Source organism: Aethina tumida, chromosome 5 (assembly GCF_024364675.1).
Source record: "Aethina tumida isolate Nest 87 chromosome 5, icAetTumi1.1, whole genome shotgun sequence".
In the NCBI taxonomy this organism is placed as follows: domain Eukaryota; kingdom Metazoa; phylum Arthropoda; class Insecta; order Coleoptera; family Nitidulidae; genus Aethina; species Aethina tumida.
Window position 1 is genome coordinate 5,662,302 of NC_065439.1, and position 16,347 is coordinate 5,678,648.

General features: G+C 35.3%; 1 protein-coding gene across 1 annotated transcript; it reads left to right on the plus strand.

Annotated features, from left to right (window-relative positions):
* The first annotated feature begins 14,278 nt into the window (after window positions 1-14,278).
* On the plus strand, window positions 14,279-16,086 carry LOC126265584 (uncharacterized). Its single transcript, XM_049967486.1, has 2 exons — window positions 14,279-14,842; window positions 14,884-16,086. The coding sequence occupies exons 1-2, from the start codon at window positions 14,279-14,281 to the stop codon at window positions 16,084-16,086; spliced, it is 1,767 nt and encodes a 588-aa protein (XP_049823443.1).
* Window positions 16,087-16,347: the final 261 nt, after the last annotated feature.

Consider the following 16,347-nt stretch of genomic DNA (forward strand, 5'->3'; position numbering starts at 1 on the left):
TGTCGTGGAACCGGGGAGCAAAATACGTACTTTCGACCGAGGTAGTAAGAAAAAATATTTGCGTGACGATAAGGCCCATCCTTACCAGCGATAAATGATGATGACAGTGATCTGCAGTATACCATTTCTTCGTCTTCAGGTTAAAGCCATTAAAAAAAAGTATGTATGTATACTTACACATATTGTATGTAACATGAAGTTGTTTAATTTTTGTTTACAGATTGTTGTCTGTTATTATTTTACGAACAAATGTTTGTTATGTATGTATGTATTTTTGATTTAAATGAAATAAAAACATAAAATGTATTTTGAATGATAAACCATGTTCCATATTTAACAAAATTGGAACAACCCCATCGAATTTCTATGAATTTGTACATACATAGAATAATTGATTTGCGGCCAAGTTTCGTGGAACGTATCTAGGCCGTAATACCGAGGTATGGGTGTATTAATATTTGAAATCAGATCTATCAAATAAATACTTAATAACTTCGTAAATAATATGAAAAATAAAATAAATAAATGTAAAATTAATACTATTTTATCAATAAATTAAATATAAATTCTGAAATTGTCCACTTATTTATCATGTATTCCATTTCTATTATAATAAAAGTAAATTTATAAATTGTTTCTTTATTAAAAAAGTCAAATAATTTAATTATTTTGTTTGGTTAAAATTAATTTAAAGTTTTCGTTTAATATTTAATTTAATCTCTTTTGCTTTTCAATGACCTGAACTAAATTGTTATTATTAATAATATTGAACCAGTCATGCTGTGCAATTAATAGAATCTATACCAAATTTATTTTAAAAAGAACTAATGTTTAACATTTACCAGTAATTTTATAATTGAATATTATTTTCCACACTTTAGATATAGAATATATATTTATTCTTATTTTATTGTCCACACAAAATGCGTAATATTATATCTCCAATAAAATTCCTATATACAGTGCCAAAATAGTTTGATCCATCTGAATCTTGAGAGAGACATCACATATGATAGAGACAGTAAGTCTCCCACTGAGAGGCTGACTTTTGCTGTCTCTGTCGAGCATGATATCTCTCTCTAGATTCAGACTGGTCAAACGCTGTATATATTGCTAATTTTTAACATTTACTTATTCTGTAACTACATATTTATTTCTAAAAGTTAGATTAAATATATTATGTATGTGAAATATGCACACTACATTTGTTTTAAATAATAACATTTTGTACTGTGTACAATATTGATATTAACAAGACGCTTAGTTAATTAACACAATTGTGTTTAAAATCAAAATCATAATATTTCTCTCAGAATTTTTTTATTGTATAAGATTATTTTAATAATTATATATTTATACAATTAATTTAACCATATATAAATATTATTATCATTGTTAATTTTTAATTATTGTTATATTATCATCTCGTTAAATTCGAAACTCGAGGGACTCTTAAAATATTACGACTTATCGAGTGTTTGAAATATCAAATAATTCGACATTTTTGGGGGAAAAGATATAAAACTTCAAATTATTGAGAGTTGATAATCAATTATTACTTATTAACTGATATTCTTCAAGAATGACTAAAGTTAAGAGGTACATACATACATGTACATATTCATAATGTGAATTAATTAATCTTTCTTCAAAGCACATTGCTGCTGCTCAGACTTCTCATTAACTTTTTTTAAGAGAAAAAGTGCCTAAAATGCACAAGTCACTTTCGTTTTGTACACAGAAGCTTTGTAAGGTGTCAAATTAGGCTGTTGCTTCCTTAAATGACACCTCTGCCAAAAGTTCTGATGTTTGGTCCTCATCTTCATCGTTGCTTTTTTCATTTGTATCTGTCGCAGATCAAATTTCGCGATGGGTTAATGAACCTGAGCCAGCAACATCTTCATTTACTGAACCAGATCAGAAAATGTTGAGGCTTTCGTGACAATTGTTTCCCTATCTATAGCTGTTTGGGTTTATTGGTCATCAAAGTCACACGAATCAAATCAGACCTCTGAAACAACAACAAACGTCGACCAATAAACCCGAACAACTCTAAAAATGGAAACAATGGTCACGAATGCCTCAACCTTAACATTATAAAAATTGTTAGGGATCACCCTGTGTAGCTATATTTTAGTAAGTTACCACTCGTTATAGTGAAGCTTCTGAGTTGAGGAAAATCAAATGTAGTGAAACGAAATTTATTAATCACACCCCATCTGAAAAACTCATGGCGCCCTAAATTAAAAATACGGAGGGAATGGCAATAACATACGTATCAAGTTGGAGGTTTTAAACAAGAATTTATAGAGGCGATGCCTTAATGCTGTTTTTACAATTTATGCAAACTACAAAGTGAATTATTGAAGTTAGTATCCATTTTTTTATTTGATTATGATGAGAAAATGCTTCGTATGATCTTTAAAATACATTTTGTATTTAAAAATCATTGATTTACAAAGTTCTTTAAATTTATATGTGAAAAAGAATAGGGACAATTTTAGGATTGCCAAAAATGTATATGTTTGAATGTATTTTTTTAATGTATTTAGTACTTAGTCTTTTATAAAGTCATAAAAATACGTAAGCCAATAAGAACATTGTACCCCCAGGCAACAGTTTTTTGGGCCTAAAGATCCCAAATTTAATGTGTAATTTCGAATAAATTTAGACAAATTATAACCCAGGGGCATTTTCAACTTATTTCATACAAGTGTCCCTATTATTTTTCACATGACTGTATATGTAAATACAAATTAATTAAGATAGAAATGTTACATATGTTTTTAATATTAATTACTTTTAGAAGAAAAGTTGAAAAACTATAAACTATAGTCAGTACAAATGACAACTGTTTATATGGTTAAATTAACTCATTCTCTAATGTTTTAAATAACCTATTCTAAATTATCTTGAACAACATTTTGAAAATATTGAAAACATGTTTTTATTCACATACAACAATGGTCACGAAATTCTTGATTTTTAGTAAATAAGTGTTCCACCTTAATATTAATATTACCACAATATTATTAATAAACATTTTTGACTATTAATGAAATTTAAAACCACTATTAAATATAATTATAATTTGAAGCTTATTTGGTTAACGTTTTCTATTTATAATGAAGTAAATGTAGATTTCAAATAGACAATTCCTATGAAAATACAATCAAATTTTATACTGATCCACTCAGTTATGGTTATTTGAAAAAAATATTTATTAAAGAAAAATACATATTTTTGAAATAAAAAGACCAACTGCATTTTCCTTTATTAATTTCAATATATTCAACATTATTTTTTATACAGTCGTAGAGTAAGGGAGATTCGCAGAATATTATAGTTATCTCAATCTGATATGAAGGAGTGAAACTAAAGGTCAGTAGAACATTTACTTTGAGCTTATTGAATATTATACGTATAGAAACAAAAGTACACATGTTTAAAGAAATTATTGAAAACAAATAAATTGATGGGATAACTAAACATTAAACTATTTTAAATACATCCTTGAAATTTTGAAAACAAATTTACCATAACGTAATAAAATTTACCCTGAAATGTAAAAAAACATCTGCAATAATAAATGTCTTTTAATTATAGTTGTTTGATCAAAACTTAAATGAAGTCGAATTAATGAATTTTCAACAATTTGATGGACATTGAATTCTGTATAAAAATATTTATATTTATACATTAAAAAGAAAATTTAAAATACTTTTCAAGCATGTTTAAATAAACAATTGAAAGACATTTCTTAGATAAAATTTAAGAAATTATAGATACAGTAGTAGACTATATGGAACTTATTCTGAATTTCTTATCGATTAAGGTTTGCAATAATCTCAGCTATGTACCATTATACAAATATTTTTTCTTAAGTTATTTTATTTATAATTGTAACAAAAATAGATTTATAACTATCAAGAACATTTCATTTATAAGTACTTTGTATTGTACAAGTGTTATTATGATTTAAAGAACAACATCTAAAAGAAAGACGATTCATCTAATTTATATTTGTGACAAGTTTAGGTACTATAACAAGCTCCTCCGAAATTTAATGGACCATTGTCACAAGAAGATTAAGGTGTGAAGTGTTTTTATACATTATATTAATTGAAGAGATACTGAGAACAGTCAGTGGCCGGAAGAATATATTAATATCTGTGTATCAGATATTGAAAATGTCGCACCACAACTAATATTTAAAATAATAAGAAATCATGTGTGTTACTTAAAATAAGTAATACAATAAGTATATAATTATTATTTCTGTTAAATTTCTATTAAAATTTATATATTATTGAGTATATCATAGATATATAATTTGTTGTTGATAAAAATAAGGTTTATAACCTACTACTCCACAAACATTAGGGTTGTTAATTTGACAATTATTGAATGTATCCACCAAAAACGAGATGATTTGTTCGCTGAGTAGAATATGGGCCACTTGAGACAGACAGCGTAGGTGTGACGTCACGACTCCCCCCTCCCCTCCGGCGCCAGTGGGCCACTTGAGACGAACAGCGTAGGAGTGACGTCACGACCCTGTCGGCACGTGCCGCCCATCTGTTTGGGTGGTTGCTGGCCTTTGTCGGCAAGTGAGCACGCGCCACCCCTCTGTTTGGGGCGGTTTGTAGCCTTTGTCGGCATGTGGGCACGCGCCACTCATCTGTTTGTGATGGTTTATAGCCTTTGTCGGTATGTGGGCAAGCGCCACCCTTGTCGTGGACCACCTCAGACCAAAAGCGTAGGTGTGACGTCACGAGTGTATGATATGCGCACCTTTCGTGGGCCACTTCAGACCAAAAGCGTAGAAGTGACGTCACGAGTGTATGACATGCGCACCTTTCGTGGGCCACTTGAGTCCAAAAGCGAAGGAAGACGCGTATGCGCGCATTTGTTTATTTTTACCTGTTCGTGGACCACTTCAGACCAAAAGCGTAAAAGTGACGTCACGAGTGTATGAGTCGTGGGCCACCTCAGGCCAAAAACGTAGGAAGACGCAAGAGTGAATGAAAATGCAATTAATTTATAATTAGGATTTTATTATTGTGTATTTATATAATGTATAATTTTTATTATTATTTCGTAACAATTTGAAATGTGGCAAGTGGTTTGGAGTAACCACCAATGAGTTGTTGACCTGTGAATACAAGCAAGTATTTTTCCGGTTCAAACTTCTCGATGTTGGCCTCCAGTACATGGGTCGCTCGATTCGGCAGAAACACTACAGTTTTTTCCAACTCCACCAAGACACTTTTACCGAATGTGCCATTCACTATCCTCATCCCGAGTATCAAATGACCTTCTCCTTCCTGTAGACTGGTCAGCTTGGATATGGGTTTTCTGTTCTGATCGGTTACAGCGTTGATTTGTTGCAAATCCATGTTTCTGTTCACTGCTTAGAGAAATATTCATATAACATACATTTATACAAAAGTTATTAATTATTTGTACTTACCCTGATTAATGATGATGATGGTGATGGTAAAACGAAAGCTGCCACTGATGGAATGATACCGATGAGAATGAAAATGTAAAAAGTAAAGTTCACCCTCACCCTCCCGACCAATAATCACAAAATAGTGTTGGTGGTGGTGGTAGTAGGCGTGACTTGACAGAGTAAATCCAACTTGTCTGTACAAGTTATCAGATCTCAACTTGAATGAACGACAATGATGCACAATAAAAATGCCATAGTCGTAAATTAAAATGTATGTAAATAAAACAATGAAATAGAGTATACAGTATTTATTTCACAAAATGTATAATATTTTTACAATTACTAAACTGATAAACCTACAATAATTACAATATAAATTTAATTATTATTAATGTAACATTCGTACATATTCTAACAATTACAAACAATTATCGGTATGAAGAGGAAGAAAAGGAGAGGGGAATGCCGTTGTCAAGATTTCTATTATACTACATATTATACCATTTAACAAAATAATATTTTCAATGTCGCACATGTGTAAAAGTACACAACTGTCTGCTCGATATAAATTTACACAATTAAATATCGGATCGTATGATAAACAAATTTCTTCGGACACTTTTTGAAATGTAACTGATAAACTGCTCATCTCCTCCGGTTGCTCAGTTGAAATATTCTGAATAATTCGAATAAAGTTTATCCATTCTTCAATGTCAAAGGACACGTTGGTTTCATCTTCACAGGTGTTCACTATTCTAACTACAGGTGTACAGTCTCTGACAACACTTAATCCACACTCAGTTTCATATTGGCAAACATGACTGAATTCGTGGGTGGTGCAAAACAAAAGATGTTTTTCTTTCTGAATCTCTACTTGAAAGTTCCTCCACATGCGATCCAACTCGGCATTGTAATTGATGCCTTGCTCCGCAATATCCACAACTGTTGTTCCACAAGAGTCCGTAAAGTTCATCTCGTTGTCTTTTTCTTTTTACGTTATCTATTATTACAATTTTATTCACTATTTAGTCTGCACGGACCGAGTTTTGATACTCTACTAAACATATATACACATACACAAATAACGAAATCTCACCCAACTAACCCCCAGAAAATTGTACAACACTTCCGACGGTTCAATCAACTCATCCTTGTTACTAAACTGAAAATATTCTATTCCTTTGATACGATTTAAAACGGATTCGAGCAGTTTGTACTTTGGCTGATACAGAGTTTTTGAATATACGTAAATATTTTCAAAACGTACTCCGTTCGGATCGTAAATTAAAGCCAGTAATGCATTTGTTTTTTCACAATTTGAAGGTCCAATAAACAGAGCTCTGAATGAGTTGGGTAACAATTCACCATGCCTTCTGTTTTTTACACCTGTTGCTGCTTCGTCATCAAGATAATCTAGATTTTCAATGGGTAACTTTTGACGCTGTTGTATGTACTGCATGATTGGTTTGTCTTACACTGAAGCAGTTTAAAATTTTGACTAGGTATATAAGTATTTTACAAAGGAATAAAACAAAAGATAAATTTACAGCAAAAAAAATTTATTGTTATTTCTTGAGCAACTCTCTTATAATGCCTAACATTTCAATTGTACATATCATAAGTTTATCGAAACTCTCTGGTTTACATAAAAATTGTAGACAGTGTGATGGATTTATTGCCTCTGAAGAATCGGACATCGAAGATAAGGACGGTGATGATGCGGTAATGTGTGAAGACAACTCAGCGTCTAAACCCATCAGTTGATTGCTTTCGTACACTGCACGGAATATGTAAAAACATTCACAAGTATCGGGTCCCTCGACAGTCGTTGGATTAGCCCAAATACATGATTCAAAATGTGTACCAGAAGATTCGGTGTAAATCTCGCGCACATTAACAACCTTCTCAATTTTATTTTTATACAGTTCAAGTCTATTGATTTTTTCCCGATCTATACACGTTTGAATAAATTCTTCAATTTTTTTTAAGGTGTACTTGATGATCGGTGACAGCGACGGCGCCGATGACGACGACGGCGACGAAGAGCTCGGTACCGATGACATTTCGAAACTAAACGTTAAATATAGACGGTTAATTAATTTATAGAAATTCATTACAAATACGGAAATATGAAAATATAATTTAGGTGTAGGGTTTATGTGTTACGACTCTGTGTCGATCCGCTAATGATAAACTGCTCTGTCCCTATTTAGGATTGTTTATAATCATTAGGCAAACATTAAAATAGTTTTCTCACAAAATATTTTTCCCACCCAACATGTGGTTGCAATCTTATCAACCACAACAGGTTGAAGGGTGTTTACTGTGTCGAACCGCTAATGATAAACTGCTCTGCCCTATTTAGGATTGTTTATAATCATTAGGCAAACATTAAAATAGTTTTCTCACAAAATATTTTTCCCACCCAACATGTGGTTGCAATCTTATCAACCACAACAGGTTGGAGGGTGTTTACTGTGTCGAACCAATAATGATAAACTGCTCTGCCCCATTTAGGATTGTTTATAATCATTAGGCAAACATTAAAATAGTTTTCTCTCAAAATATTTTTGCCACCCAACATGTGGTTGCAATCTTATCAACCACAACAGTTTGAAGGATGTTTACGACCCTGTGTCGAATCGATAATGATAAACTGCTGTCATTTTTAGGATTTTTTTTATTATGATATTTTTACTACTCGTACACACAATTAATTTTACAATACATTTCTTGGTGTAATTATTCTAACTACAGGTTTATATTTTAAATTTCTAAATCTAAACGGATTTTCGAAAACATCCCGCCAGCAATTCATTGCAACAATACTTTCACATTCCTTGTTCTTGTTGATGTTGCTGTTGTTGTTGTTGTTGTCCGCCGGTACGTCGACGTCGACAGACTTGCTGGATTCCATGTGTTTGCTACTGTTGTGGACGTTGTGGTGTTTACACAATGAAATATTTTCTCGTTCTATTCACATTGTGATGCCGATATCCAACTTATATTTAAGTCACAGTGCGTACAATTTCACTTAGCGGTAGATACTCCAAAACACAATCGTGCATGATTACGCAATATGCCTTTGTTTTCTGGGGAAATGCGACCCTCGATTCAATTTCCAATTTAACATCTATAGTGCCCAGTTTCAGTGCTGTATTTCTTTTGGAGCAATCAATAACAAATATGATATTATCCTTAAACGTTGAATAATCGAGTAGAGGTTGCTTTGCTTGGGATGCATCGTGTTTGAAATTGTTAAAAAACTGAGTATAGTTGTAATGTAATTCGGTATAACTGTGTTTGGCAAAATTCAAACCCTGTCGTTCAGCTGGATAATATTCACCGTTCAACACGACCCGTACTTCCGATGCGTTCATATTATCAAAGACGGTCGTATCAACCGAATCATTTTCTCTTTTGTCCGATTGAAAAGCAACAATTACAAATCGTGGACTCTCCACAGCTGTACATGTTTTCACACCCCAAATTTCCTTCGTTGATCCAGTTGTTAATTGTGGCAGTTCATGATATTCCCATCTTCTGAATGGTAAAAGTATAGGTTTATCATTTTTTACCGAATCCAACAATTTTATTTTTAGCATGTCATTTGGAACAACAATGGGTGCTTTTAGACAAATGTTGGTCATTTTGATGATACCTGAGGTGGGTGCTGTATCTTTCAAGGATTTACACACAATAGCATCTAGATCGCTTCGAGCTCTGACCAATCTTAAGGTGTGTTTACCAAATTGAGCTAGTTTATAGTCGATAAATAGACCAAACAGATGATGCAGTGGTATTCTTGAAACAAACGTTGACTTGTTCTTGGTCGTAACTAGATTGTTTGGGTAATACCATCCTGCCGTACTCAAAATATTGCTATCCATTTGATTGTAACAAAGATATCCTCTAATTGTGGAGACGATTCCCGGTGTACGAACAGAGTCCACTTCTTTTCCGTTTAGTTCGTACGTGATATTGTCAAACATAAATGCACCAGCATTGTTGACCAGTGAAACTTCACCTTCACCACCATCTCTTCTCAGCCTCCCTTCAATCACAATTGCCGCCTCGTGCATCAGTACCCAGGAATCCCTCTGGTTTAACGTCATTATTATTGAACGATTTTATGTATGGGTAATAGGTGCGAGTTTCCATTTTTTGAATTGTTTCGTCGTACCGTGGTTTGCGGTAGACCTCGAACACCTGATTGTACGACGACATTGTAACCCAGTGATTGTAAAAACAATACGTTGTCTAGAGTCAAACGTTGCTTCGGCCTGCGCTTCTGCTTCTGCTTCTGTTTCTTCTTTTGCTGATGATAATTAAGTTGATTCACACACGATGACCGTTTTTCATATACTGATGGATTTGTACTGTTGTTGTCCGAATTATAGTAATCGAAAGTCAAACCCATTTTACGTATGTTTTTTCAATTCCAATCGGATAATAATTTCCTCCCCTCGGAAATTAACAGGTTCAAAATTTTGATCCAAAATCTGCAGTGAAATGTTTGAAATTTGATTTCTGTTCACTACGGGGAGATAGATAATATGTCTTGGCGTTTCGTCAATCGCGTAGCCAGGGTTGCTGTCCAATGCAAATTCGTAGATGGTGTGTGTCGGTCTGTCCTTGTAAAACGCACCCGTGGTAATGTTACAGTCGATATGTAATGTTTTCACCTTTACTATATCCACAGGTAAGTCAGATTCGTAAAGTGTTCCTGTTTCTAGAAGTTTTGCCGAAAAACCCAACAATTTCCCAACAGAAGACGGTGTGCTGAAGTCAATTGCAAGTGTTTCGCTATATATTTCACATTTGAGGGTGTTATGGTTAGGTTTTATCGATAAAATCTTTCCTTCCGCTAACTCATCTTCAATGGAATCTTGAATAATTCTCTTTCGTAAATATTTTTCAATATCACTTATTTCATATGCACCCTCGGGGATTTCTATATATCCGATACGATTGGCTATGTTCCGGTAGTTAAACGTATTACAATTTGAATCAATATTCGGAATACTGTTGTACGAATGAAATCCAATTAAGGCGAGCCCGTACTGTACTTCGGGATCCAACTGAATAGGATTTACAAAATCGATATTTAATATGTGGTTGGTACTTGTAAGAGTAAATATATATGACATTGCTCTCACAACGTTTCAAATAAGACTGAGTAATAGTTTAGCTCACTGCTTATTTAACACAAAATAATAGAAAACGCAACAACAATAATAACAACAACAACAGCAATTGTGGATGTGTGTGTGCGTGTGTGCGTGTGTGTGCGTGTGTGTGTGTGTGTGTGTGTGTGTCATCAAATAAAACTCAATTAAAATTAATGATTTTTCTTTATTATTATTATAGTATGACAAAGTATTCATTGTTTTATATTGTATAAAAATTTCAAGCAGTAACGACCACAGGATGACTCATTAAACTTCTGCTCAGGGTGTACATTGTAATAAATTTGACAATTTTTTCCCATGTATCGAATTATCTCCAACGGTGGTCGTAAATCCCCAAAACTATCATAATACTTGACTTGATTTCCTCTCTTTGCGTAACAAACCCAGTGAGTTCCGTAATTTGTTGAATCGTCCAGGTTCACGACGGCACTTTCGTTTTTCTTAGGATACAAAGGTAGAGCGTCACGCATAAAAACACCTCTAAAATAGGGTATTTTCAATTGTTTGGCAAATTTGATTATTTCATGATCGTAGAGTGCTCGTGCGGGCACTCTTATCGGTAGTTTTTTGGAATTTTTTCCAAGAACAAACCGTACCCTTTTGGGTTTTTTCGTAAGTACAATCCACTACCCTTTTTTCCTATTTGCTCCATGCGTTGATTGTGTCGTTTCTGTTCATCTAGATTCTTCTTTGCATTTTTCGCGTCGACTATTGTTTTTGCCACACCGGCAGCACCACCCATTAATGCTCCAAGACTTGATAAACCAGCGAGAATTGGCAGTAATGGCAGAATTCCTCCTTGTTTCGAACTAAACGGAATTGTTCTAGGTATCTTCACGTTTTTTCGACCCCCAATTCGTTTAGTGTTGACTTTGGCTATTTTTATTGCCGCTGCAGCGATTTTTCGTAGTGACTTGCTACCTGGTTTTATGTCGACCGATTTTAAAATCTTTTTATCGATTTTGTCGACAATGTCTTTCTTGAATGAAATTTTTGATTGGTGTTGTGTACGATGACCCATTCCGAGCTTCCTTTTTATCTTCATTCCCGTTGTTACAAGCCACGCGGCTGCTTTTTCACCCAAATTAGCGTTCTAGGATTTTACACGGTTCCACGCCTCGTTTTCCAAAACAAAGTCTGCCTTGTGTCTATCCTGCAGCGATTTATTTTCCTCGTAGGCAATGTCGTGTCGTTGTCAATAACAGAGTTTAATAAACCATTACCGCGATACTCAATGACCAACATTGAAATGAAATGTCAGCACTCTGTACATCATATTTATCACCGATGTTTTCAAACAGTGTGGTAATTGAAAAAACATTCAAATTTATTTGTAACGTATATTTTTAATATTAAATTTTTTTTTCTCAATACAATATATATATATATATATATATATACACATATATATATATATATATATATATATATATATATATATACATATATATATATATATATATATATATATATATATTATTCACTCCCACCAAATAGATAAAAAGAAACCACCACCACCTAATGAAGTGAAAAAATCACCACCCTAGAAGAAACGCCCCCACATTCGAAATGTAATGGTAGGGATGGTGGTGGTACAGGGTCTTATATTTAGAGTCTTCGGCTCAGATTTTCATATTCTTACATCAACCATCAGTTTATTAACACTGTTGACTGTTATTTGAAAGAATAGCTCTGTTGATCATCCTCACGAATATTTTTGTTCGTATTTTTATTTTATTTTTAGACTTCTACTTCACCTTTTTATTCTGCTATCATGGGTAAGTTGTTTTTATTTATTTTTTATTTATTTATTTATTTGTGTTTATTACAGAAAACAACGCATTCCACTTTGTGAATGATAATGATGATAATAATCTTGAATCTTCAGACATCATTTTCTACGTTATAGATGAACTTGGCTTGACACCAAACAATGGTAAATTGATTTATAAATATATATGTATACAAATTATTTATATATTTATTAATTTATTTATATTTTTTTCCAAAAGATGAATCCTCCGTTGTAGATAATGACGATGAGTCCTACAACATGAGTTTACACATAATAGATGAGATTGAATCGCAAGAACAACAACAACAACAACAACAACAACATCAACAACAACAACAACAACAACAACAACAACCACAACAACAACAAGCATTTCAAGTTGTAGACGATGTTGAACAATCGACTGGCCGTTTTAACCTAATCCAGCGAGCTGTTTCCTTTAAAATTAACCCCGTTCCGGAGAACATTCATCCCGTGAATTGGATACGCAACGGAATAACCTCAATTGTTCAACATTCATTGGAGGGACTCAATCCGGAGGATCGCGTCGGGTTTTCGTTTTCTGGTAGTGAACTTGTTCGCGGTGAAGCCTGGGCACGCTTCAAACCAAGGCATTCAGTGTCCGCTGATGAGGTGCTCGATTTGGTGCAATCAGTATACCAATCTAATTTGGCTGGTGTGAACACTGAAACTTTTCAGATAAAAGTGACGGTTATTAAGATGCCGGTGGGTATGGGGCGTGCGCAGAAAACAAAATATAATAGTTTCGAAGAAGAATGTGCTGCAAGAAGAGGTATTATTGTTATAAAAAATTCTGATAACCTTTGCCTGCCACGGGCACTTGTAGTGTTAATCGCGAAACTGACTAGTGATCCACAATTTGTACAGGTTCGCCGGGACATTGGACAACTACAAGGAATACGAGCTATGGAACTGTGCCAGAGAGCGGGTGTTGATATTCCCGCAGAGGGTGCCGGGATTCAGGAGTTGCAAGCATTCCAAAGGGTTTTATCCGAATACAGAATTACAGTGTTCAAGTACGGTGCCGGTGGACGAGAGGTGATTTTTAAAGGACAAAGTGAAGGACCAACCCTTAATTTACTACTCCACAGAGAGAGAACATTACAACGCGATTGTATCGTTAACCTCTGCATTTTCCTGCAATTACTACTGTGAAGAATGTAATCTCCTATTCAATACACGCGTCAACCATCGTTGCAGTGGGATTTGTCCGTGCTGTCGTGAATCACCACGGTGCGAGGATGAGGAGAAAATAGAGTGTGTGGATTGTCATCGTCACTTCAGGAGCCGGAAATGTTTGGAAAACCATCTACGGATTAAGAAGAAATCCAACGTGTGTGCCGACTTGCGATTGTGTCAAAGGTGTTTTAAAACTGTCGATGGAAAACGTAGGCATGAATGTGGTGAAATTTTTTGTAAGATCTGTAAAAAACACCATCAGATAAATCAACAGTGTTATATTCAGCCAAACACAAAGGCAGTGCAGTGCATGAAACCACATTGTGTGTGTTTAAATTGTGTTGTTCCAACTGTTTAGATACGGAAGTGGAATTTTGTGAAAAATGCGGCGTAAGGACCCACGTAATTATCAACAACTCTATTGAAAATTTTATGAACTTTGTGCTGAATCAAAGGAAAATTTTCAAAAGAGTGACTGTGATTGCACATAACGGTCAAGCATTCGACCATCAGTTCATCCTGAACTATATTCTCACCAAAACAGACATCAAGCCAAACTTAATTATGCGGGGGACAAAAATTATTTTGGCTGAGGTGGGAAATGTGCGATTTTTGGACTCGCTAAATTATTTTCCAATGTCTCTGGCAAAGCTACCTAAAGCTTTCGGCCTTGCTGGAAACTTTAAGAAGGGTTATTTTCCACACTTGTTTAATACCCTGGAAAATCAGCAATACGTGGGTCCTTTACCATCTGCTGAATTTTACGGTCCGAATCAAATGAAGCCCGAGGACCGACATACGTTTTTAAACTGGCATCAAGAGCATCAGAATGATGTTTTTAATTTCCAGGAGGAAATCGTCGCATATTGCAAGTCGGACGTGGAAATACTAATGAGAGCCTGTCTTTCATTTAGGTCGATGCTTCTTAACGAGTGTAAGGTTTGTCCATTCACCGAAGCAACAACAATAGCATCAGCGTGTAATAAGGTGTTTGCACGAAACTATCTGGAAGCCGATACAATCGCCGTTATTCCCCGTGGTGGTTACCGATTGGCTGATAATCAATCGGTTATCGCTTTACAATGGTTGTTGTGGGAGGAGAACGTACGAGGAATCACCATACACCACGCCGGTACAGGTCGAGAACATCTAGTAGGAGGAGGACTCAAAGTTGACGGTTTTAATGAGGAGCAGCGTCAGGTATTCGAGTTTCACGGTTGTTACTTCCATGGATGCACCAGCTGTTTCAAATCATGCAAAATCGTTACGAGGCCACCACCATTAAAACGACTCGACTTCGCAACCTGGGATTTGAAGTCATCGAAATATGGGAATGTAACTTCCGCGCATTATTAAAACAGAGTTGTGAAGTGCGTGATTTTGTCGAAAACCATCCCGTGTTGGCAACATCACCATTGAATCCTCGTGACGGTTTTTATGGAGGCCGAACCGGAAACACTGTTACATACTACAAATGTAACGAGGGTGAGCGCATCAAATACATCGATGTATGTTCGTTGTACACTTTTGTGTGCAAGTACGGCCGATTTCCTCTAGGACACCCCACAATTTATGTAGGATCTGCAGCCCGGGACATTGATTTATCCACCGTAGATGGCATGGTGAAATGTAAAATTTTACCACCCGCGCAGTTGTACCACCCCGTTCTCCCTGTCAGGATGAAGGGAAAGTTAATGTTCGCCCTTTGCAACAGCTGTGGTGAAAGTTCACAGCAGCGTGAGTGTTGCCATACGGAGGAAGAACGATTGTTCACAGGGACATGGGTAATTGCAGAAGTCCTGAAAGCATTGGAAAAAGGCTACAGGATTGTGGAAGTGTTTGAAGTGTGGACATACGAAACGCGTCAATACAAACATGCGGCGGGTCAGCCGGGTTTATTCACAGAAATGATGAATAAATTTATCAAAATTAAACAGGAAGCCTCCGGCTGGCCCGCGTATTGCATAAACGATGTGGTGAAACAACAACAATATCTGGTGGATTTTGAAGAAGCTGAAAAAGTGAAGCTAACACCGGAACGCATCGAAAATAACCCTGGTCTTCGATCCCTCGCCAAATTAATGTTGAATTCGTTCTGGGGAAAGTTTGGACAACGTGAAAACCAACCACAAACAACCAACGTCAACGATCCTCAGGAATGCTTTGATCTCCTTGCGCATCCGTCGAAGAATGTCAACAGTATAACTCCTGTGAATGAACAAACTGTTGTAATCAACTGGGAGTACGCCGACGAGGCTGTGGAATCTCTGCCTACTGTGAATGTGGTAATTGCAGCTTTTGTTACAGCACAGGCCCGTTTGAAGTTGTACGAATATCTAGAGATGTTGGATACACGTGTTTTATACTACGACACTGATTCCGTTATCTATGTGTCAAGCAACCATTTTCCAGATCCCCCGACCGAAAATTCATTGGGGATATGACCGATGAGCTGGAGGTATACGGTATCGGTTCCTACATCACGGAATTTGTTTCGGGCGGGCCGAAAAATTACGCATACTCGGTGTGGTCAACGACGAAGCAGTGTATCGAACATGTTTGTAAGGTGAAAGGGATCGCCTTAACATACAGCGCTTCTCAGTTGATTAATTTTGAGAAAATTAAACAAATGGTTCTAGAAAAAACAGATCCCATTCGTTTGACGTCGATGAACTTTGTGCGGATAAAAGATCATCGTGTAGTAA

Excerpts from the sequence above, each read along its gene's own strand:
- LOC126265584 (XM_049967486.1), top strand. The coding sequence starts at position 14,279 with ATGTCTCTGGCAAAGCTACCTAAAGCTTTCGGCCTTGCTGGAAACTTT. Across the intron at positions 14,843-14,883 it reads TTAATGAGGAGCAGCGTCAG|CTGTTTCAAATCATGCAAAA; the intron begins GTATTCGAGTTT and ends TGGATGCACCAG.